This window comes from Pyxicephalus adspersus, chromosome 5 (assembly GCF_032062135.1).
Source record: "Pyxicephalus adspersus chromosome 5, UCB_Pads_2.0, whole genome shotgun sequence".
NCBI classification, from domain to species: domain Eukaryota; kingdom Metazoa; phylum Chordata; class Amphibia; order Anura; family Pyxicephalidae; genus Pyxicephalus; species Pyxicephalus adspersus.
Window position 1 is genome coordinate 141822139 of NC_092862.1, and position 25450 is coordinate 141847588.

At 37.8% G+C, this 25450-nt stretch overlaps 1 protein-coding gene across 1 annotated transcript in view; it reads right to left on the minus strand.

Annotated features, from left to right (window-relative positions):
• Nucleotides 1–12190: 12190 nt before the first annotated feature.
• The window catches only part of MEOX2 (mesenchyme homeobox 2), a 56678-nt gene continuing 43418 nt past the window's right edge, over nt 12191–25450 (minus strand). The window contains exon 3 of the mRNA XM_072412956.1: nt 12191–17097. Within this exon, the coding sequence (XP_072269057.1) occupies nt 16873–17097 (225 nt within the window). The 3' untranslated portion in view covers nt 12191–16872. The remainder of the gene's footprint in view (nt 17098–25450) is intronic.

The window sequence follows — 25450 nt, forward strand, 5'->3', positions numbered from 1 at the left end:
ATCATGTGATCAGCCTGGGAGGGAAAAGTTCACCGCAGATCACACAAAGTGAATACAAACACTGACAAGGGATCCAGATACTGACATTCACCCTGTGATCCCGATAAGATATTAGAGACATTTAGAGAGAACATTCACAATGTGTCACATTTGTACTTTATACTCTTGTGATAGCTGCAAGTTTTTATTTTCTGCTTCTTTATGTATTGGAGGTTACAATGTAATAACTTTCTTTTGTTTTTAAAGGGACCCAAACTCAAAATTTTTACTTTACATAAAAAGGTAGACAACGGTTTTAATCAAAGTAAAAATGTATTTATTTTTTTTAAGTATAACACCCTTTTAAAAAAAAAATGAAAATAAAAAAATTTGCAGCACCTCCCCTTTCTGTCCGGGGAAACCTACGTCACGCATGTGCAGAAGGAGCCCATTCATCAATGGGGTAAAAAAAATGGCTGATCTCACACATGCGCACTGATCGGCAATCTGTTTTCCTAATCTACGTCACCCGATCCCGCGCCTGCGAGGTGTAAGATCGGTGACGCAGAAAGAAGAACCTGGAAGAAGAGAGAAGAAGATATCGGCGACCGGCACTTCCACTGTGCAGGGTCAAAAACAGAAACTGGGACCATAGGGGACCCAAACAAAGAAACCTCCCAACAAATAGACGGATCTATAGGATTAAAGGTAAGTGTGATTTTTTTATTTTGGGTTTAATTAAAAAAGTCCATGGAGGAGGGGAGATCATATACACCATTTATAAAGCAGTGAATCTGACATTCATCAAACATTTTCTGCAATAGAAGCTTCCATATGCATGTGTTGAAAGTAATGGTGACCCCTTACTTCCTAGATTGTAAGCTCATTGGGGCAGGGTCCTCCTGTGTCATTGTCTGTATCTGTTATTTGCAACCCCTATTTAATGTACAGCATAATATGTTGGTACTATACAAATACTGATTATTATTATTATTATTATTATTATTAATAATAATAGTGACTGTTTCACCACAGGGGAATGTTAAGTGAAAGTCTTATTTAAGGTGGTAATGCATTGTTAGATGTTTGCACAATCAGATAAATGATCAATACCTTTTTCATATCAATCGCATATGTTTATCACAACTTTGATTGACTGGAACAGTGCCATTGTCATCACCACCCGGCACTCCCACTGGTCCTCCATCGACAACAGAATGGGCTGATTACTGATCAATAGTTAATTGATATTTCAGTTATATATTGATGAAGTGTATCCTAGTAATAGATTAGATCCAGATCCAATCAGTAGCGAATCAGACATCCAATCTATTCAAATTTCCTCTAATCTATATCCAACTTTACTGATTTATAAATGTGCACTTTTCACTACAATCCAATATAATATAAAGTTGTTTTCAATATTTTAAATCTGCAATGTAAATATTACCTGGTGATCCTTCTTTCAGGTTACTTTGGACAGGTCCTGTTATAGGGTGACAACGTTCCGCCCCCATCTCCCAACTGTGCTCCTGTGTTGTCACCCTATCACAAGGGCTCAACATGCAATAAACGAGTAGCCATACATGGAGCATTGTGAGCTCTGAGAAATGCCATTCAGCCATTGTTGCATGTGGAATGAAAGTGGCCACCAAGAAGCTGCAGAAAATCAGCGGCTCTAATATATATATATATTTTTTATGGCAATTATTATAATAATTATATAAATCCTTAGCAATTTAAACATTACTAATTCATTTTTATTTATCTGTTTTAGGCTGATTTTCTAGTATTAGATGGAGCTTGGAAGGTATTTTATTCCCTTATATTTATTAAAGCAATTTTATCTATTTTATTCCCTTCTCCCTTTCTGAGCTTCTTAGCCACAACGAAGAGGGATTTTCAGAAATAGACACTGCTGTGTCACAATTACATAAAGTGCCATGGAATCTTCTTAATGGAAACAGGGGAACCAATGGAAGCCTAACCGGAGCATTAAATCCTCATCCACTCAATGGATAGAGCTCCAGTGTCCTAGCTGACCTCCATATTATTATAATTATTATTATTAAACAGAATTTATATAGCGCCAACATATTACGCAGCGCTGTACATTAAATAAGGGCTGACAATGACAGACAGATACAGACAGTGACACAGGAGGAGGCGAGGACCCTGCCCCAAAGAGCTTACAATCAAAGAGCAATCTTCTTTTGAAAATGCTAATTTTCATGACTTTTTATTTTTCTTAGCTCTGCAGAGCACATGGCATGTGAGTTGTGCTGCACTGCTGGGTGCTGAGTTTCTCATTACTGGAATAATGCATAAGGATGTCGTTTAAAATGAAAAGCACTGCAATGAATTACCAAGAAGTTCATGGATTTGCTGCATGCCAGTGTAACATATGAGTGTGAATGGGGCCTCAGTGGGTGCCGGGGATGCACAGAACCACACTGGCAGAATGGGAATTGATCCCTTTAGATCTAATAGGCAAGATACTTTAAAGAACAAAGATAAATAGAGACCTGGACATGTACCTATAGAAAACAATATTGTTCAGCAACTAAAGGGTTTGCTTTTTCAGCTTCAGCATTGATGGGGACACATATCCTTATAGTTTATTTTTATTGTTAATAAGAATTTTAAAGAAATTATAACCTTAACATAAAACTAAACTCAGGCGATGACAGGCGATGTCCCTTCTGCAATACCTATTCTTACCTGCCTGATCACCTCCCAGCTGTTGAATTTGCATGGACAGCTCATCATTTGTTACCTATTTCTTCCCCTGCACATGCCAGGGACTGAATGAACCCCCGTGTGTCTGCACGGGAGTTATGTGACCCTGGCCTGGCCAATCAAGTTGTCCTAAGTAGGGATATGGAAGGAAAGAAGGAAGATGGTGGATCCCAAGTCAGAACAGGGACTGGTGAGTATCGATGGGTTATTTTCCGCTTAAAGTTTCAACCACCTCCTTATGTAAACATATTATTAATATTGTTATTATTATTATTATTATTAATAATAATAATAATAATAATAATAAACACGATTTTTTTATAGTGCCAACATATTAGGCAGCATTGTACATTAAATAGGGGTTAAATCACAGACAGATACAGACAGTGACACAGGAGGAGGAGAGGACGCTGCCCCAAAGAGCTTACAATCTAGGAGGTGAGGGAAGTTGGCCAAGAAATGGAAGGCAGTGAATTTGTGGCCCTACTTTCATTATCATACCGAGCAACATGCCTTCCCTTAACATTGGGGGTCCTAACTTTAAAAAATAGAGCTACTTCCCAAATCCAATCTTCTAAAAATGTAAGGGTTTGTTGGGGAAGGGGTCTTTCTGGTCAAATTCAGAAGTCCTGTTTTAAAAGGACCGGATGTCTGACCCCTCCGAGAAAAATGAGTAAAGGACTAGATTACTGGGGCTTATTGATTCCCACAACATACCAGAATAATTAAAGCTCTCCCAAGCTGTAGAAGATACACTTTCATCAGTGAAGCTGGGTGATCCAGCAAACCTAAAATGGATCTGGTCTACGATTCATAACATTTGCTAGCAAATGACTTTGAAGAAATCCATTCCAGGTTTGCTGGATCACTCAGTTTCACTGATGAAAGTGTATCTTCTCCAGCTTTGGAGAGCTTTAATAAATCAGGCCTATTGATTTACATGTAAATAACAAAGTATGCACAATATATAAAAGTCTACTATTGAATAAAAATATAAACCAGACCTACTAACTCACAATATGCATTTGTGTACCTAGAACCATACCCAGCATCAGTCACGTCAGTCAAAACATTTTAGCAGAATCATCATTTTTTATACAATGTTGCTAATTAATCCCTTGTATGCTCCATTTGTTCTATGTACTCTATCCTCGCCTTATCCTTTGCCAATCAAAATAGGAAAAAAGTTTCCAAAATTGCCAATTTATGGAAAATAATGAACATCTTGATTTCTTCCTCTTGCATCTCAATAAAATTTATATGACAATATATCATTAAATCGGACAGCAATGCGGAGGGCGTTTTGTTTTTGACGAGTCCAGTAGAAGATTTAGAATCCAAGTGTGGCTTATTATTTAATAAAATTTACAGTTTCTTCCCCAAAGGCTCGTTAGATTCTGTGCAAATCATCCAACAACAGTAGGGAACGGCAGTAAACACAGAGATCCGCTTAATTTAAACGTTCTACGAGCCATATATCAGCTCTCCTTGATTTCTCCAGGAATGATGCTTGATTAATCGTTACAAAAAATGTACACAGGTCGTTTTGCCTCCTTCCATGGTTATTGGAGGAAGCCAAAAGACCGGACCACACAGCAGCGGTAAATTAGGTAAAGACAGGAAATTCTGTTTACCTTGGACTCCATAAAACTTCACCCCGCCAGGCAATTTTTGGCTCGTATTTATTTGGTAATTTTCTACATAAGGGGCTTCTCCACCAAGGAGACTGAGCATTTAACAGTTCACGGATTTCAGTAAAACTTGTTAAAGTTTAACTCCAGCAAAAGCTTTTCTTGTTTTTAGCAGATAAAAGTCTTGTTAGAAGGTAAAGTCAAACTCAGAAGACAAAAATAATTGATTTTTTCGGTGAAAACGCCACTTTGTATGTAGTTTGGCAAACCCAAGATGTGACCATATAAAAGTATTGGTGATATCCTCATGTGGAAGGGGGCCACCCATTGCAGGCTGCCTGCAAAAAACTCAGGAGGGGGGTGGATACAAGACCAGTCACCCTGCACAAAGAGAGAGAACAGCAGTGACTGGTCTGTACTGCAGGAAGCTCAAACTGGAATATTGAACAGATCTAAAAACAACACACAAAGCACAAGTATTACTGTCTATGCAAGGGAATGGTCCAGCACAGCACTGGCACATGTATATACGGGTTCCGGGTCAACTGGTTCCTTCAACGTGAATTGCTCAGGTGTACAAAAGTACGGCTTTATCCAATACTTCCCCTCTGAAGCCACCACCTACAATGTAGTCACTGGTCAATGTTTTTCTTCCCCCTACTATGTGTTGGGTAGTTGGGGAGCAAAAGTAAGATCTATAGGAGGGGTCCACCCATTACAGTCTGCCTGCAGAATACTATAGGAGGGGCGGATACAAGACCAGACCATGCACATAAAGAGAAAACAGCAGTGCCTGGTCTGTACTGCAGGAAGATCACATTGGAATATTGCACAGATTTACCTTACAGCGAGGTTATATCTCCAAAATACTCACATTACCCTATGTATACAATATCTTTTTAATGAGTATAGGCTCATCCAGAAAACCATTAGCTAATAATCCTGAAAGGCTTGCAATTCTTCCCCAGTCATCACTTTACCATTCAGGCAGCAAACCCCCCAGAATGCTATGCTCAACCATCGGAGCTCTTGCTTTGTCGCCATAATAAAGAAGGGCCGTCAGGTATGGAGGAGTCCATCACACATGGAATGCAGTATCATGCACTTTGTGTTTTTATAAATGCAGCTTGCTTTAATGAATTTGTTTGCCAGGTGCTGGGTTTTGAACCCCCTATAATTAAAGCTGAGGATGAATCTGCGTATATTTTGCTCTCCTCGTTTGTTTTCTCATAAAAATGATAATAAAATCTTTCCTTTTTATTTATGGATATACCTTAATTTAGAAGCTCCAGGGATGTCATCAATGGGTCTCTGCGCTTCCATGATGGAAAAAGACAATAGGGTGCAATACATATCTTTCTATTATCACCGCACCCTGCAAACAGTGGCTTGGCCCTTGAGAGTTGGTATGTAAATGTGTTATTGGTTGGATATCGGTTTTAAGGAGAGGACATTTCTAAGCTGGCAGTTAATGGAGATCACGCTATGCAATGCCGACAGTTATTGGAGATCTTTTTTGATTTGCAAAGCTGAAATTCAAGAAATAAAAGGGACAGGGCCATGAAAAGTCAGGCTGGGGTGAGAGAAACTAGATGATTTTATTATTATTACACAGTATTTATATAGCACCATCATATATGCAGTGCTGTAAAGTCCATAGTCATGTCACTAACTGGGCCTCAAAGGAGCTCACAATCTAATGTCCCTACCATAGGCATATGTCATTACCACAGTCTAAGGTCAATTTTGGGAGGAAGCCAATTATCCTAACTGCATGTTTTTTGAATGTGGGAGAAAAGGAGTACCCAGAGGAAACCCACAGACACAAGGAGAACCTGCAAACTCCATGCAGATAGTGTCCTGGCTGAGATCCGAACCTGGGACCCAGCACTGCGAACGCTAGAGTGCTAACCACTGAGCCACCGTGCTGCCCATGATGCTAGATTTTATCCAGCCGGGAAATGAGCTGACCTATTAGGAGTCAGGCTGCACAGCTAACGGTAAGTAGGAAATGCATCTTTTTCTTTGTTCTCCTTGCTATTGCAAATGAGATCACTATACAGAATAAACAGAGTGATACTGTGGTGGCTGCCCAGTCAGATAAGCATCTCCTAACATGGACCGACATTGCAGCTTCCAATGCACAGTGTTAGGAGCTCACAGTGTGCAGAGTAAGCAATCAGTCGAAGACAGGCGCCTGTGCAAGTGTGGAAGAATAAAAGGAAGGCTGGAGGGTAAGACTTTCTACTAACCTCCCCGACAGGTCATTTAGTATTTCCCAATTGGCATCTTACAGCATACAAGAAAACCCAATGATCTTTCACAAGGAAATGCAAGAGCCTGTGCCAGTACATCAAACCTTCCATATTTTCCCTCCATACCTATATATCGGTCCCTTTCTACCCTTATTCTTCATAACTTATAAAAACTCAAACTTCAGATCATTTGCAATTTTTGACCATGACCACGTCAGAAACCCAGCATGGTACAAAAATATCCTGAAATTATCCAGCACCTTTTTTTTTTTTAGCATGTCATAAAATATTTCCAGTGCACACTGGAGGTTTTCCAAATTGTGGAATTTTATTTTTAGGATACCCCATTTTGAATGAAAAATGTTCCTCGGTTAGATAAATGTTCCTATAGATATCGTTCATTATTGCTGATTTTCACCCAAAAGTTCAGAATTTATCCCAACCTCACCAATGTTACCCTACCCTATTCTTGTCTCTAATCTACAAATTATTCTCGTGGTCAGGTCCCATAACCTTCTCTACAAACCCCTATTTCTTTCATTTCCAGACTTCCGCGGGCTTTCCTGGGATCAAGCTATTTTTCATTCTTGTTTTTATAATGTTCCGTTACAGTTTGCCTGAGCACTCGCATAAAATGAAACACTTCACTGGCACCCGTAACCACATTTCGAATGTGAACCACCGTTTTTTATTCTCTGTACAGGCAATAACCACATAATTCCCCCTCCATTAAACTGCTGCTGATGTGTACAAACTTTAATTTTCGGCAATTACTCTCGAATCCGATCCACAAATTTCCTATCTGTAAAAACCTTTCCATTATTTCCCAAGGTGTGAACAGGATGCAGAGACAGCCGTAAGACTGCACCTAACAAGCGGCCTGTCAGCAAGTTGTTTGGAGGAACTTTGAAACGTGGAGATTTTTACGCGACCCGATCGGTCCCGTCGCTGTGGAGTTTTATTTGACTCCGTTTTCAGAATGCATTTCCTTAGGAATTCTTCTTAATGTATACAGAGGAAAATTTATGCAGCTGCGCAGAAGGTTTTTTTTTTCTCCTGCTTTAACAATATGTTACCGTTTCAATTTTGCGGCGTTAAAAATTATTTCTGCAATAATAGAGGAATGTTATTACTGGACGCGCGCTTGAATGAAAATACCAAGGGAAATAGGCTGTCTGCAAATATTAAAAATGACCCAATCGTAATGGAATTTGTTCAAAGTATTCCTCGAACAGACTTCGCAATCGGAATTGTGAATTTGTTAAAATGTCTCGTGCTATTATATTAATTTGATTCTTTTCAAGAGCAGAAGCATAAAAAAAGGGATTCTATTTTTAAACAGTATTATATTTCATGAAACAATAAAGGTAAGGTTTCCCCCTATGAACCAATCAAATTTCAGCTTGCATTTTGTAATTAGAATTAGAGAATGAGAAATAAATATCTGATAGTTTGCTTTGGAGCTGTATTTTTTGATTGATAAACATAAAACCATCGAAGAGTGATGGAAGAAAATAAACAAGTGAGCCTTCTAATCTGACTTTCACAATGATAGGAAATGTCATAAACCAAGATAACCCTCACTGAAAATCATATACATATATACTCAAGTACAAGCCAAGATAATCTGAAAATTACAGTAAAAAGAAAAATGTGGTTTATACTTGGGTCACACCAATAGATGGTGCTGTGTCCTCATTTAAAGTGTGTAACAAACTACATTAAATGTAGTTTAATATTAAAGAGTTTGTTGCATGTGATATCACCTTTTACTGATGGCCAACGAAAATGCATAAAACATTTTTTAGCAGCAAGAAATCATCAAAACCAACAAAGTAGAATGTACTTTAAAAAAAGGAAGAAAAAAGATATACAGGCTGAGCCTATGTGATTTTAATGTTTCCCTTTAGATATATTTTTGAAAATAACACACCATAGATATATTTATTTTATAGGCATTATTGAATAATGTTTTAAATGACTGTTTTTGAATTGTAGCAGTGACAGCTGCATCTTGTGTCCCGGGTTCAGGTAGTTTGTGATGGGGTTTATATTCAAGCATATACATAATAAAACTATCAGTATATAGTACCATATCAGTATATTTTTGTGATAGTGGTTATATTTGATAAGATGCATAGTAAAATGCAAGTTTTTTACATTCCATTAAAAAGAATAATGAATTAACTTTTACCTAATGGAATACGATGTAAAACGTGTATGAATGCAGGAAAACATGCTTAAAATATTTTAAATGTGCTTTACCTATATAGATTTTGTAAAAACAAATGGGCTTGTGACATGGTATCTTTAACTGTAGTAGAGAACAAAAATGTGGCAGAGCTGTATAAATATCGGACCTGAATAGACATAAATACAATTTTTTTAGGCTGGTAGCACAGCTCCTTATATTACAGTTGTGTATTTGGACATTTGCTTAACATTTAGCTTCAAGAAAATTTGGATGACGGAATCTGCAGAGGATATTGCTTTGCATTGTAATTGTAAACCCATGAAATCTCATTATCACTTTTTTATTATTATAAATAAACATTGACAAAAAATAATAAACCCTTGTAGGAAAGACAGAATTTTTAAATTATTGGCACATGGAAAACCGTCGGAATTTGGAAGCCCTGAGACCCAAGATGTAGCTATTAATAGAGGGAAGATTTAAAATCCATTAATATAAACCTCCATTGATGGTGCCAAGATTATCCAATAGTCATAGTTAGGAGTAGCCGCAATATTCAGCTTTCTGCAGCTTCTCTTGCAGCTTCCCTCATCTGAATTTACTTAAAGCATCATGTCAGGCAAATAGCTCCATATGTAGGAGCTGTCAACCTGCCAAAGGATGTCCTTCCAGTTCCGATAAATACACAGCCCTGACATATAGCACAGACTTTTCTGTAATTAAAGAGAACCTGTCACCAGACCATTTAACTTAATAAATTCTCCCAATGTGATTTTATGTCTAATATGGTCCCAGGTAGAGCTTTGTAAGTTTCAGATGGATAGAAATGCAAATCTTGCTATTTGAGTTATGTATTAGGGATACGGTTTGGGTTTACTGTGTCCATGGGTTGCAGTGGATTCAGTAGGCTTGGCATTTGTAGTACCAACAAATATGGCGGCAACGTGATGTTTTGGCATTGCTTGGCCTTTGGACGGGAGTCAATTTGGGGGCCTAAAGATACCCATTACACTCAATCTAAAAGGATAAAGCTACAACAGAAATGTAGATAAGTCCATGATAAATTATGAAGCAGAGACAGATAAGAAAGGGTTAAATAAAAATGTTTAGGGTTATGGTCATTGATTTGATTTGTGGGGGGCAGGGAAAAAGGAATTCTGTTCAGGATAAGAGTAAGAAAAAGAAAACATTAAAAGATTTGCTGAAAAAGGGAAATCTTCCCAGCCTTCTGCCCTTTGAAGGGGTATTGGTGGTATGTAGGTTGATGTGCAAGTTGGTGGGTGGTTGAGGTATCCGAAGGTCTGGGAAATAATATTGGTGTTGCTGGAGAACAGTTTGGGGAGCCATCCTGGGTGCAGTGTCCCCTAAATGACAAGGAAAATGGTAATGTGTAGTTTGTGTGGCCAAGAGGAGCTGCCGGTAAGTGATATGGGCCTCCAAGGTGGTGCATAACCCATACTGTGCAGGCAGAAACAGGGCAAGTTTGTTTTGTGCTATAAAAATTACAATGTAGCATGCATACGATACACTTGTTAAAAAAAATTAAGCTGAAGCAGGGCAGTATGAGAGTCACTGGGTCAAGTCGTTCCCGACGGAGCCACTCTGCAGTAAAGTTCATCACTCTTTGTTGGGTGTGTAATGAATTTATAAGTAACCGCCATAAATAGCTCTTGGTAGTCCTTGGTGGGATCTGATTCATTTTAATAAAGGTCAGGTTCTTAGTCACAAATTCTCTTGCTGCATTGAGGGCCCCCTGACATGACACATGCAGGAGTGAAGGTCATCACCATTGGTTCTTCTGTCTCCAGTGGAACATCTTCTACACCCTGTGGTCCTTTTTCTTTTTGCCATTCCTTTTATCAGTGTTTCCCAACCTTTTTAACACGGGGGAACCCTTGAAATAACTTCCATGTCTTCCTCTTACATTGCTGGCCATTGGGAAGAATGTCACCCTTACAGATAGCTGAAAAGATCATTGGCGTCACTTATACTGACCTGAGAGGTGCAAACTGCTCATTGCTCAAGGAACCCCCAGCAACCTCTGGAGGAACCCTGATTGAGAAACACTGCCTTCTGCACTTATCTGTTCATTTTTCCGAGACAATCGCTTTTTGGTAAATAGTGGACCCCCTATGGCTGTGAAGTTTGTGATTAATTTTTGCTGCTTTTAGCTCTTTTCAATTGGCTATAGAACTCCCCCTAACCATACATTTGCTGCTGCCCTCTTTCCTGCATTTTAGATAGGCAGGGAGGTTATGGTAGTAGTTGTTAATAGATCAATGCAAAAAAAAAATGGTTGCTGAGCACCTAAGAGAAGAGAAATTATGCTGGCAAACCAGTAAATAGTTTTTTTTATATTCTTAGTATTCATGCAGTGGTTAGCAGAGTGGAGATACATCTGCAACTCTATCATTACCAAAAACATAAAAAAGAAATTATGCATACAAATTAAAGATAAAAAAGATTATTACATAAAAATGCATCTGGGAATTCTGGTATATAGGAGGGATGCAGCCCATGGATGAAGCGGGGCCAGATTTAGGGGTGGCTTTGTTTGGTTGCAGCTTTAGATGGCAGCTGATGGCCTCTGTATGCTGTGACTTCCTCCAGATCTCTCTTCCATTACTTCATTGCTCTCCCATTTCTGCCTCTTCTTTTGGGATGCCTCTTTCTCTTTACTGTGCCACCCAAATGCTGTCTGATTTATCATCTATATATTGCCCACTGGGGTCCAGTTGATGGCCCTTTGTAGGACAATGGTGCTGAATGGCTTCTATCCTTCACATGGAATGCTTCTTCCTTAAGAGCAATCCTAAGGATCACCCAGATTCACTGGAAATTGTATCCTCTCCATCCTTGGACAGCTTTATTAAATTAGGCCCCATTAATCTATTTCTGTGAGCCCAGGCTGTCATGGACCTACCCCCTTTCTGAGAATTATCACACCTGATCTGATAGTACAATGCTGCACATTGGAGCTTAGCCTAATATATAAGGTATACATAATATATAATATATAATACATAATATATAAGGTCAAGCTGCATTCACTGAAATCATCCAATACGTGCAAGAAAAATTCCATTCTCCTGTTTTATAACCACAAGAATGGTTGTTAAAACTTAGTACACTGTATTCACAAAGCTAAATAAATATTCACATTGCAATTTTGAAATAGTAAATCAATCCCACTCACTCAGCTTAAGCCGCTTTGGTTTGCAATCAGCAGCAAACTAGTAGAAAATTAAAATCCATGAAAACTCCACCCGTTGGCTCTATTACAATACAAAATAATTGTATGCAATATTTCATTTAGACCTCGAAAAAAATATAATTATTTCCAGATTTACAATAAATATATATACTGACAATAAAATCGCGCAGTCACTGTGTAGTTAAAAAGGATGAATTTTATTGAACATTTTTACAAAGTACAAACAATTTTTTTTGCTATGTCTTGTTTTGCTTTTGTTAAATGAGAAGGAATTTTTAATGCATACAAACTATTTACACAGCCAAAGTACACACTCGGCTAGTCCAAACTCATTTTAAAGCTGTCTGCTTTGTGTAAACCATTATTTCATTGCCTGAAATTAAGAGCGGTAAGTAAACTCTAAATGGAATCCCCAATTCAGCATAACCATAGTGGCCATTTCTCCATTCGTGTTATAATGTCATCTATAGAAAATGTTACATTGTTGCTATCATTGTAAATAAAAACAATACAGGAAACCCTAATAAATTGGAGCAGAAATTACTTTTCTTTGTAATTTAAAGCTAAAAACTTATCTTAAAGTGATTAAGGGTTTAAGGGTTTTCTTGTTATCCTTTATTTTCTAATTTTTAGAATATATTGACCAAAAAATGTAAAAGTTTAAACAATTAAAAAATTTAAGTACAATGGTTTTAATTTAAACTCTGCTGCTGTGGTATAGATTTGTTTCAGCAGAAAATTAAACTTTTTCTGCAAAAAATGATGTTTTTTTCATGTAAAAGTTGAATAATAATTTCAACAACTTGTAATTTTTTGTACTCTCAGATCATTGAATTTGCTTAAAATGTAATATATTTATTTTAACAATCAAATATATTCCATTTTATTATTCAATATGCTAATTAAATAATTTAATGTTGGTAGAAGGTCAGGTGATTATTTTAAATATTATTTAAATAATTAAAAATCATTTTCTGTAAAGCTCAGGTTTTTTTTTTAATGATAATTATTCTCCTCCAATTACTTAATCCTGGAGGAAACTGATTTTCACTGGAAAGTCGTGCAAATAGTTAAACATGAGAACTCCATTTTTGAAATAATAATACAAAAAATACTCAACATGCAACTTTGTCCTAAAATTTATAACCACAAGTTCGATCATCGTCCTTATCCACCTGGTTGAATGCAAAAGTGCAAGGGGAACATAAATGAGTGAAACCATTTTCCCGTCTAAAGAACACAAAACTAAGTGTAGTTAAAAAAAGTAAAGAATCTGTACAAAAGTATACTGCTGCAATGGGAACTGAAGTCACTAAGTGATGAGATATGTATTTACAATAAAAAATGTCATCTTTTTCATTCCTTCTTTTTACTTCATTTTATATTTGAATTTAAGACTGTTTTGGAATAACTCTTGAACAGCTTTAAAAGCTTTTACTTAGAAGCTTACATTTTATTTTGCTAGCATTTATAACAAAATTTCTTGGCACATTTTTCAGCGTTAATCACTGAAGTTATTGAAACTGTTTTAAAACCAGAAAAAATATCAAAAAATACAACTAAGACTTATTTATTATTTGGCTTTTATAGGTTGCTGTAGTCAGTTCTGTTTGCCATTTGGAAACAAACAGTCCAACCATTGAATGACCAAGTAAAATTATGTCGTTGAAATGGATCATCTTGTATGTCGAGATTTTTTATTGATCTAAATTATTGAAATAAATTGGCAAGAAATTACATTTCCATGAATGACTTGTATCCATTATTTTTTTTAATTTAGACTTATTTTTTACCTTTAAACATCATGGCCGGACTAAGTATTAGGTAAGTTAAATGTTACATTACAGGAAATACTGCTGCTGTGTAGGGAATCCACCAAGATAATGGCGGCTGTGCAATATTACATTGTATCCAAGCATTGGGACTGTGGTATCTGCTCAACATGGCAAGAGAAGAGGAGGGCACTGACTGGTCAAATGGGCAAGTAAAGTGCAGGAGGTGGAATAAAATGACTGGGAAATTACTGAGAGGGAAGAGATTCATTTGCCTTATAAGTTTCAGGGAGAGGGATTGGTATAGGGATCATAGATAGTTGTCCTGAAATAAGCGAGGGGAGTTTTAAAGGATCAATAAAAGACTGAATTTGGGTGAGGGATGGTTGGGGAGTTTTGGGGCTGTTTTGTTGTTCATATAAGGACCAGTGGACTAAAATGTGTTGATAAAGTTGAGAAGAATGTAACAAGGTCAATGAAATTTGGAGTGTATTGGAAAATGGAAAAGGCAAGGAATAGGGGGAAGAAGAGCTGAGATGAGATAGTATATGGGAGATTGTCTGGAGGATTATACCAATCCAATGAGGATGCATTTCCTGCAGTTTAAAGTGTTTGTAAAGACAATTATTTCTGAATAGAGTAGAAATGGCATTAAAGCACTATGTAAGAAGAAGTCATCCTATGGAGAACACCAATGACATCTCTCCAAGTTTGTAATTCTGTTCATTTTGAAAAGATTTCCTATGCATTCCCTAGTTGGGTACACACATAATTTGGTGAATGTTTTAATCCCTCCCTACTCTATTGGAATAAAAATGTTTGAGTTTATATAATCACAGTCATGGATCAGATAGTTTCAGAAATATCAGTAATCCGAAAGCAGGGCTTGGGTTAATAATAAAAGTTGTAAATAAAAAAATAAAAGTTAGTAGTTGGGCAAGTAGACTATGGGTTTGCCTTTGCATGTCATAGCTATATTATTATGTGTTTTAAATGACCAGAAATACCTAGGTAGTACTGGAGCTGCCCATTATAATGCATAGTTGGTACAGAGATGATCTTCTATCAGCATACCAAACAGTAGCAAACACCCTATATCCAATATTTCCTGGTTGAAACAGTTGCAGATCTAAAATATTCTTTTCTACATATAAAAGAATTGGTATAGATTTCTGTGTTTTACACCAATAAACTGCATATTTTGTGCCATTTCCTATAACTAGCACCATATCAGAAAATAAGACTTGTTGGAGGAGAACAGAATGTAATTGCATATTTTTCACAATTCAAAACTTTGAAAAACTTAGCTTTAACAATGTGATTTTTGTTTTCTTGTAAACGTCAGTGCAAGGTAAAAGCAAGGTCACCTGACCATATCATAGTCAGCATTTTTATAATGTATTGGAATGTTCCAAACCAATTCTATTCTTCGTCAGTGGCCCGGTCAAGGCTTTGGCTGTCAAAGCAAAAGATGTCCTGCTGTCCCCTGGACATACATACATTTTTCTACATTTTGAGATCAATTATAAATTATCACCAATTTAATTGTAAGATTGTTGACCTGGTACAATATTATGCTTTTTTTCTTAGGTACAGTGGCCATATCAACCGGAATTTACTGTACTGAAGCCAAACCAATAAAGATGGCTGTTATGGCCTACTGCACTAAAAAGTGCTCTTCAGGGATTGTCCACCACAAATGAATTTTAACTATTGGCTTTTGCAAGCTTTTACTAAACGAAGTGAAAATTTTTATAGCTTTGTTCTTAGTGATTTTTCTCTTTTCTAAAATTTTACATTCATCATTAAATGGTGTTTAATTTTTTTGCAGATGGTTGAAAATTAAACTAGCATTTCCTTTATCTCCTGAGGCTTCATTGATGAGTTTCTAGATCTACAAGAACCCATTGCAAGGGGCCTCCACTATCCCAGTTGGAATTATTTTTAGTTTGATATTATGGAAAATGTAAGTGGAGGAGCTAGAACACGGAGAGATGGACAGAAACCAGCATGGATAGTTCGCTGATGGAGTATATACATATAAGAAGATGAGCCCACCAACACCTCCGAGTTCACCCAACTAGAACATCACTTTTGGTGGAACTCACCCCTAGAAGCAGAAGTATTTCTTTCTTTGTTGATATTTTATAGTCACTTGATAATTATATGCCATTGAAATAGTTATTTTCCAGCAATGAGAGATGAGAAAAAATTGTCATACCTTAAGCCGTCCAAACCTTACATTATAAGATATGGCAGATGGAAACAGTTAAAGAAATAGAATATAAGAAGGAGGAGTGTGGGGGAATATGAAAGGTTAGTGGATGCTGTGGGGAAAGAATGTGCAAGCTAGCTCATGCATGGCATACCAGTGCAAAGGTGTGAACATACATGCACACACTGGTCAATCACACTGGCACCAAGTGGGCTATTTGAACTATTTAAAACATTTCTTACATGCTGAGTGGTTCAGCTGTTATTGCCTAACCCAACCTTGAACCCCTGGCCTATGCTTGTAGCCTGCCCTGTGGATTTTCTATTGGATTGCCATTTAGACATTCAATTTCTGCTTTGGATCTTGGCGTGTTCAGCTAATCTGCCTCTGCTCAACACTTTATGCCTGCAAGTTATCAACCCTGGCTACCCATATAACCACCCTGCACATGTGCTCCCTTGCTGACCACATGCTTCTGTCGCCACCATCCAGATCAATTGGGTGAACAAACATGAGAAGCTACCCTGGCCTCCACCAGCTATGCGATACATATGTAACAGTTACAGGATGAAAGCCAATAGAAAAACATTTGCTGGAGGTAGACAATCCCTTTAAGACACACATGAAATGTGCAGATAAGTGCAGCTAATGTTTCTTCTGCCTTAGGCATTTCCTGCCTTTTCTTGTCCTTGTCCCGGCCCTGTTCTTCATCATAGCATTTATAATTCAAGAGTAAGACCATAGTGAATCTTCTATGCAGAAAGAGTTCAGGTTAGATCCTGAAAATCTCGGAGCCAGTCTTTGCCTTTCATTACTTGTCTTTCCTGAGAACAAATCTGGTTTGAAAGTCATTTTGTATTAGAAAAAGAAAAATCACAAGTGAGCGTGTTCAGAGCTCTGATCGCTATCACGGCTATCGTCGTTGGCTAGTGAGTCAGCTGTGTGTTGTAGGCCCGCTGCTCCAATCCCGGAGAGCTCTGAAGGTAGTAGAGTTCCCTTTTTCACATTAACTAGTTCCTTCTCTCTGGCTGCAGCTCCCTGCTGTCCACCTTTCACTCTCTTCCATTTCATTCTGCGATTCTGAAACCAAACTTTTACCTGCAGAAAAAAAGTAACATGTTAGGACTAATACACAGGGGGGAAGGAGGATCTCAATTTTGTAAACATAAATTTGTTTCCAGTTCTAGGTTCTTGTTCTAGAATTTATAAATATATAATATACTTTTTTTTATGGCCAGACTAAAATGAATAGGTGAAATGTTCCCCATGTGAATCATGTGAGTGCAGAATGGTCACTAAGGGGCATACTGGTAACAGAGACAAGAGATCACTACCTCTTCTCCATTGCAGTGCATTTCCTTGGGTATATCACTGTCCAACCTTTATAAATGTGGTATTCATCCAATCAAAGATCAATGAAGTATTCTGTGCTTGATCGAGCACTACCGTGATGCCGCCATGATTGGAGGAGATCTGTTCATGTAAGCAGATCATTCACATGGCTCTCAGTGCTTAATGAAGCTGTTCTCCCCCAATCAGAAAGCTTTGTTTGCTCCTATGAGTCTGTAACTAGTTATTACTAGTTATATTAGTCATTACATTTTGTTTGAGTGTATATATAAAGCTAAAAATGTAGGTAGGCAATGGTTGAAACTCCTGTCCCATGTTCCATTTGCTTCCTTTATCTTCCTGTCCTAGTAATTCCTGCTCTCGAAATTCTTTAGAAATGCCTTCAGAATAACATTATGAAAACGATTTCCCCTATATTCCTTTTCTAGTGGCAATAGACTTTCTTAGCTGAGCACTAGGGATGAGTGAGTGAGTTTTTCAAACTCGATCTCGCTGTGAATTCAGACATTCTCGCTTCCCGAAATTCGCCAATCGAGCTTGAGTTTAAAAAAAAAAAAGATTGCGAGCTGCTTTCATTGATTAGCTTAGTGCCAGCACTAGAGGTTAAATGGGTTACAAGTTTTCCCATTCAAAACCTCTAGTTCTCTCTGATTGTCTGGGGAAAGCTTTCCCTTCTTTTTTCACTCATCCCTATCTTTTTATAATTGCAGGTTAAGTGTTTTTTGGGCTGCAATAGTACCAGGGTGCAAATAGCAAATCAGCCATGCCACAAAGAGGCGCATTTTTATGGCCAGTGCTTGTGTGAATCTTATATTAGAAGATCTGCCACAGGCCCCATAACCATGTATTTGTATTTTTTAATGGTTTTTTATTGAATATTTTAACATAAATACAATAATAACAGCAACAGAACAAAATTAGACTCAAACATTTTACTAAATACAACCAAAACCAACAAAATCAACACAGTTAAAATTACATGTAACATTTTAGTAAAAATTGCCACATTAACATAGTCATATTGTATACACTTCATATAGTGGAAAGTACTTTCAATGAAATAGTAAGTGTATCAATTTGGAATATTGGAGTAAAATTAGAAGATGCTTTGATTACTGTTTATTGAAATATATATTTACTGCATTAATCGTTCTCAACATCATTTTCTGAAGAAGCGGATGCATCCGCGAAACGAGTCGAAATTATATGAGCCTATGTTATTGTGGCAAATTTTTACTAATATGTTACATGTAATTTTAACTGGGTTGATTTTAAAATTACTGAATTAAAAGGTATGTTTTTTCATTTTATTTAAATGCCTTAAACTTCCCTTTATGAGTTTTGCTCTGGTTTTGATTATAAAAGTTTGGGATGTGGCACATGCTAAATTAGTTATCAAGGTTATCAATCATTTGCCTGACCAATATAAGAGAATTTGTGGCATTACTAGATAAAAAAACATATACATTGACACATCTAATACAGAAAGCCATTGTTGTCACAGAATATAATGATGATAAAAGTACAACCGTAAATGCTAAACCAATATTAAACATATATGAATACTTAAATCAGATTGCCTTTGATTTGGCAAAACACTTGGACTTGGGTGATGCCCACCAACTATTGGCTAGGACCTTAAACACTCTAGGACATGGCGTATTTATGGATCCATGGGTGCCAATGTGCGTAAAATGTATCAGTCTATCTATGTATTTGTATTTTAATATTTATTTAAAAGAGTGTATCAAGTCCTATCGATCTCCCTAGAGTCCTGTCTATCTAGGATTATTTTCCTAGTCCCCATGACAGCACAACAAATAACATTGTGCAAAATAAGACTATTAAGTTTAATGCAGTTGTGCGTATGTAACAACTGTTGTAACACAAGTCTACATGGTGCCTTGCCATGGGTTAAAGGCCACTCAGCTCTGACCTCCTCTAGGATGCCCTGTGTGTCATCTGGTTACATTATGTTCCCACTACAAGGGGACTGTAGCAATAGCAAAGGCGAAGTCACACACAACAAGCTACGTTGGCTGCTTCTGATACACGAGGCGCTGTTAATGCACGGTGCCTGTTACACTAACTTGTCTCCAGAGCCGCAGGATGGCTCCATGGACGTCACAGAGGAAAGAGATTCTGTTACAAGGTTTTACTTTAACTCTACAACTAATCGGAGAACTCCACTATCCCTCCAAGACGACATGCACTTGGAAATGTGCACTGGGTGCCAGGAACTTGCATCTATCCATCTATCTATCCCTCTATCTATCTATCTATCTCTCTATCTATCTATCATCTATCTATCTATCTATCTATCTATCTATCCCATATCTATCTATCTATCTATCTAAATGTTTGTAAAACAAAGATTAAAACTGGAATGAGACCTTCATGGTCGTCACATATACCAGGAGGCTTCAGGATGCTCCTTCTGCACCCGCCAGATTGCCGAAGAGACTTTTTCTGGTCAGTGAAAAAAAGTGCTGATCTTACGCATGAATGGTGATCGGCATTCTTTTTTTCATTTACAAAAGTATACATCACCCAGCCTCCTGCCTGCGCAGTGCATGATTGGGTGATGTAGGCAGAAGAAGGAAAAAGACCGAAGAAGATGGCGGCACCCGGTGATCCTCCAGCATGGATGGTTCGGGGGCTCTGATAGGTGTGATTTTGTTTTTTTTTTTATTTTAATTACAGATACACCTTAAATATTGTATTCCAAATAGCATAAAATGAGAATCAGTGAAAGTTAATTCCTCAGCACAGCTCCCTCACGGACTTCACTCTTTTGGGGAGTATCTAATTACTAACTGTGCTGGTGCAGATACTCCAACTCCTCCACCTCTCCCATCACCTCCCTAGATAACCTTTTATGTAGCTGCTGGAGAGGAGTGAAGAGGAATTCTATGGGGCTGATTCATGCTGTTTGCTTATAAAGGTGACTTATCACCAAAGACGGATTCACTTAGCTTTGTAAATGCGGTGCAAATTAACTTTGCAAAGAATACCATGTATAAGGAAATCTAAAAAAAAAAGCAGTTTTACTTTGGATTCGATAGTTGAAGTCAGCAGTTACATCTTAATTAGTAAACTAATTAAAATATCCCTTGCAAGTTCGCATTTACTTTGCTATGTGAACCGCCAATTAGTAAATTAGTAAATTAGTAAATGAAATTAGTAAATTAGTAAATTAAATGAAATTAGTAAATTAGTAAATGAAACAAATGTCAATAATTTATCAAAGCTTTCCAAGATTGGAGAAGATACACTATCATGGGTGAACTTGGGTGATCCAGCAAACCTAGATCTTGCCTAGGATTGAAAATATTTGCCAAATAATTTAACAAAGCCTTTCAAAGTTTGCTGGATCACCCAGGATTTTCCATGATGATTTGTCTTCTCCAGTCTTGGAGGCTTTCATAAATCAGACCCATTGCATCCAAGATGGCGGCACCCATCGACAGAATGAGGGATTTGGGATTTCTATACATGCCAGTGCTTACTTGTGAGCGCCTGCAGAATGCGTGGGCTCCACCATAGTTGGAAACTCTATCAGTTGAGACCTTTTTTAGCATGCTGCTGTATGCCGCTGTGGTTGTGACTGATCACGCTGCAGTTTGCAAACACGCCATGCCAAGTTAAATTGCACAATTACTACTTGAAGATCTGCAGCCTAGCCACAGCCATGAGTAAATCAGTGTGGTTTGCTTCTCCCGGTCACACAGCAGCAATTTGTTGTATGAAGCTGTCAGCCGTACAATTTCACGCCGTGGGTCTGAAAGGGCCCTTATGAAGCAATGTGCTCACTGTAGTTGATTTTTCCTGGTACAAGTGTTTAATTTACAGTGAAAAATTAACCACCTGTGAATGTTTTCTGTGTGTCACATTCACTGCTCCATGTGCCCCTTTTTATGCATCATGTATAGAAGCCCTAGAAAACAACTGCTTTCTTTTCACTTTTTTTTTTTCAAGCCTTTCACCCGCAAAGAGAAATAATTTTACAGTCTGGAGTGATGCTGACATTCCCGCTCTATTTGTATAATTTACAGTAGTGAGCTACTACATCTGTGGCATGATCATTTATACATGATATGCAAAAGCCTAATTGCACTAGAGATGGTATTAAAAACCTCCTCCGGATCAGCAATTGTAGCGTGATCTATTAGCTACATCTGTTCCTGGAATAGCGCTCTCTCTCAATCTCTCTTTCACTCTCGCTCTCCCTTACTCAGCATGTTGCCAGCCCCACTCGCTTACAGAATGATGAATACGCTGTCGCTGGAACAGGTTGCAGAATATCACTGTATTGCCCAGCAGGCATTAGTGTTTTTATTTATGGAACTCTATTTTTGTTCTTTCAATCACAAATCAGATTTCAGCCTTGCCTGAAAAGTCCTGGGGGCCGCAGAGGTAAATGAGAAGTCTTATTTTCAGTTTTAGTGTTCATTTCTCCTATATCAATAAAAATAATAAAAAAGACACACCGTGTGGGCCAATAAAAAAGAAAAATGAACTTATATCGGATCCAGGATTTAGACTAGATTGAACAAAATATGGGCAATTGGTGTATATGTAGCTGGTGTATAAAAGGGAATATTTGAAAAATGAAGTTAGCATTTAAGAGACCTTGTCAGGTTCATAAAAATATCCTAAAAGTGGAGAGAGGGAACAAGAAAGGACTCAATAAAAAGACTTTTTCAGTGGCCCCTGTCTACCCCCATCTCTCTATTCTGTTGGCCTTTATGGAGTGCTGTGATTTTATTCTCCAACCCTCACATTTTCAGAGATTGTTGCGGGTTTGTAGGGTTCTAAGGATGGAACCCCATCACGCACTGGGGCAAAGACATGTGACACTTGTGGCAGATATTTTGAATGGAGACAAAGTCTACAGATAGGGAAAGTGTTAGGCACGGGCCCCTAGACAGGTGAATATAGTACCTCTTCCCTTCTTTTAGGATTCGTTGCTGCCCTGACTTGGCTGCTTTCAAGTTGACCAATTTATTCTGATTTTAAAAATCTTATTCAAATCTTCTTTACCTTTATAACTAACTACACAGTGTAGGAACCTACCTATATTTGACCAGGTAGGTCCTTGCTCTAAATGAAAGTAGGTGAGTCTAAAGAAAATGGCACAATCAGATTGTAGTCTGTAAGGCCATCTGTAGGCCAAGGCTACATGACAGCTCTAGAACCACACTGTGATGTCTGCCAGGGGTACCTGGGTCACTAGACTTGATAAAGTAAAACAACCCATTGCAAAATCAAATAGTGCACATGTATGTCTTTCATAGCTTTCAACTGCCCCTCGTTTGGAAGAACTCTCCATCTTTTAGATCACTTAGCTTTCCTTAGTGACCCATTAGGGTTCTTCGATACTTTTGTAGCAGTGGTTGTGTCATCTGCCAATGTCACCATCCTTTACACCATACTCTTAAGCATCAAATGGAAATGTTTCATGATAGAGAGGTTTTGGAAATAAACAGGAGCTCATAGTAGATCCTAAAGGGGTTTTCATTGGACCCTCAAGCTGCTTCTTGCGGTATAGGGCGGTTGGCTATTGGCACCAACAATGAATGAAATCCTGGCTATCACTATGGACAAACACCAACGTGGTCGGAGTAGAGTTTCTTGCTGCAAGAGGATACTCTTTGCCTACACACTCCGTTCTAAAAAATCCTCTTTCCTATCAAAAATGTGGGAAGTAAGTAGTTTTGTAATACCAACCAAGTTCCTCTTATACCCCTTAATATAAACACATGGCACCTTTTAAGCAAAGGGGTATAAAAAGAAAGACAGAGATCAACCAATAAGCTTGGTCTCACTAAACTCTTTACCCCATAGTCAACCATACAGCTCATGGAGGTGTAATAGACTTGATTTACATAGCAAAGTGAATTATCCTATTGCAAGAGATATTTCACTTAGCTTAGTGAATGACATGATAATGACATGAAGCTCTGCTGACTGCAACATTCCAATCAAGTGCAAGATTGGACTATTTTTAGATGTTCATGCATATGATTGTGTGTTCTTTGCAAATTGCAATTTTACTTTGCATTCACTAAGCTAGGAGAATTATCCCTTGCAAGGTGATAATTAACCCTAATAAGTGAGCAGCCTAAATTCTTTTTGTAAATCAGCCCCTTTAAATCTTCGTCAAGCCTCCATACTGGTTAGTCAATAGAGTTCACCAAGAATCAGCAGGACTAAGAGAAAGATCTAGGAGAAACAAGACAGTGGGGCCAAGTTCAGCTTTTACACGACAAGTCAAAATTTGCATATTCTGCTACTGATATCCCTAGATCCTTGAGTTTTCAAGAGTTAGGAGTTATATTGCTCAAGTAGCCACACAATTTAGAATACAAGAACGTTAAATGTAATATTTTTAAAAATAATCCTCTGGATCTGCAAAAAATTAGGTTCTTTGTATATAATAGTGTAAACGTGCAGAGCTGTATGTATGCAGAGACAGATATGATGACATCCCTGTATGTATAAATTATATGTAGGAACATGCTCTAGATATAAATTAAAGGGAGGATTGAAAACACTCGCCTTCTTTACTTTTGATGGTTTGAGGAAACTCCCCATTTCCTTGGCACCTGGCGTGTACTTTTACTAATATATTGCTGTACATATGTTTAAAGGCCCCCGGTCATCTGCTATGTATTTGTTGGTAATAATTTGCACATTTTTTTCGTGTCTGTGTGCATGGTGCATTTGTGGTCATGCTGAGCAGTCTCGCCTTAAAGTGTCCATGTTACTTAAAGGGAAGCTGTGGAATATTTAATATCATTACTTGTTTAAAGTTTTGAAAATGATTTATTAATATTGTTTTTTGTTTTAGAGCCGGGCAATTTGTAAAGGCTATCTATTGATACATTTGATAAATTATATTCTTTTTTGTTTTGTTTTGCAGCATGATTATGAATGACACAATATCCACGGCCATGTTACGGTATTAAAATTGTGATGCATGTTGCCTTTCTCAATCTTTTTAACATGGGGGAACCCTTAAAATAATGTTCAGGTCTGCTGTAATTACTATATCCCCATCTCACAGTATATTAGTGTGGTGGTCAGTGGGAGGAATTCCTCTTAGATTGCCATTGGAAAGAATGTCACCATTACAGATAGCCAAAAAGATCATTGTGTCACTGTGTAGACAACCCTTTTATGTAACGTAAAAATTCTGTTTTTTTTTGTTTTTTTTTTAGTTGCAACACTCTTTTTTTTTTTTTTTTTAATAAAGGATTCTGCATCGCCCTCTAATTCTCGATCGCCCGGGCAATCGAGAATGAATAGGAGTGCAAAGCCTCCCAGGATACCTACATCAGGCATGCCCTAAGATGCCTTTTTGCACAAAGAGAAAAGTTTGCCGATCTCACACATGCCCAGTCAGATTGGCAATTTTTTTCCATACTATGTCACCCGATGTCGCGCCTGAGTCGGGTGACGTAGGATGAAGAACCAGGAAGAAGAAGAGAAGATGGTGGCGACCGGAGCGCCGGGTCGGGGAATGATGCGGGGACGACGCGGGACCCGATGCAAAACACCCCTAGGATGGATCGGACTCCTCTGCAGGATTAAAAGTAAATTTTTTTGGGGGTCAGTTTTTAGTGTAGTTCCTCTTTGAGAGGCACAAACTGCTCATTGCTCAATGAACCCCTATCATACTCTGGAGGAACCCTGGTTGAGAAAAATCATAGGTAGTGGTTCAGTGTAAGTCCTGTTTTAAACCTCTTGTTGCTTGCTTTTAGGAATCAGAGCAAATTTTTAATTACCTTGATTATTTATAAACATTTCTGTCCCTTCTGCACACAATTCAGGAATCCAGTAATTATTAATAATGAATTACAGCATATGGCCAGAAGTGGAATGTGGACACAGAACTATTAAAACACCCCATATGGCTAAATGTATTTGGAAACCCCAACACATGAGTCAGTTTCAACTGAAGGGTAGCATCAATTCAACAAAGACATTTTGGAAAATTGTAAATCTTGTGGCCACAGTTTGGGAAAGTTCCTTTTCTATTCCAGCATGATAGTACCCCTGTAAACAAAGCCAGCTCCCTAAAGACATGGTTGCATGA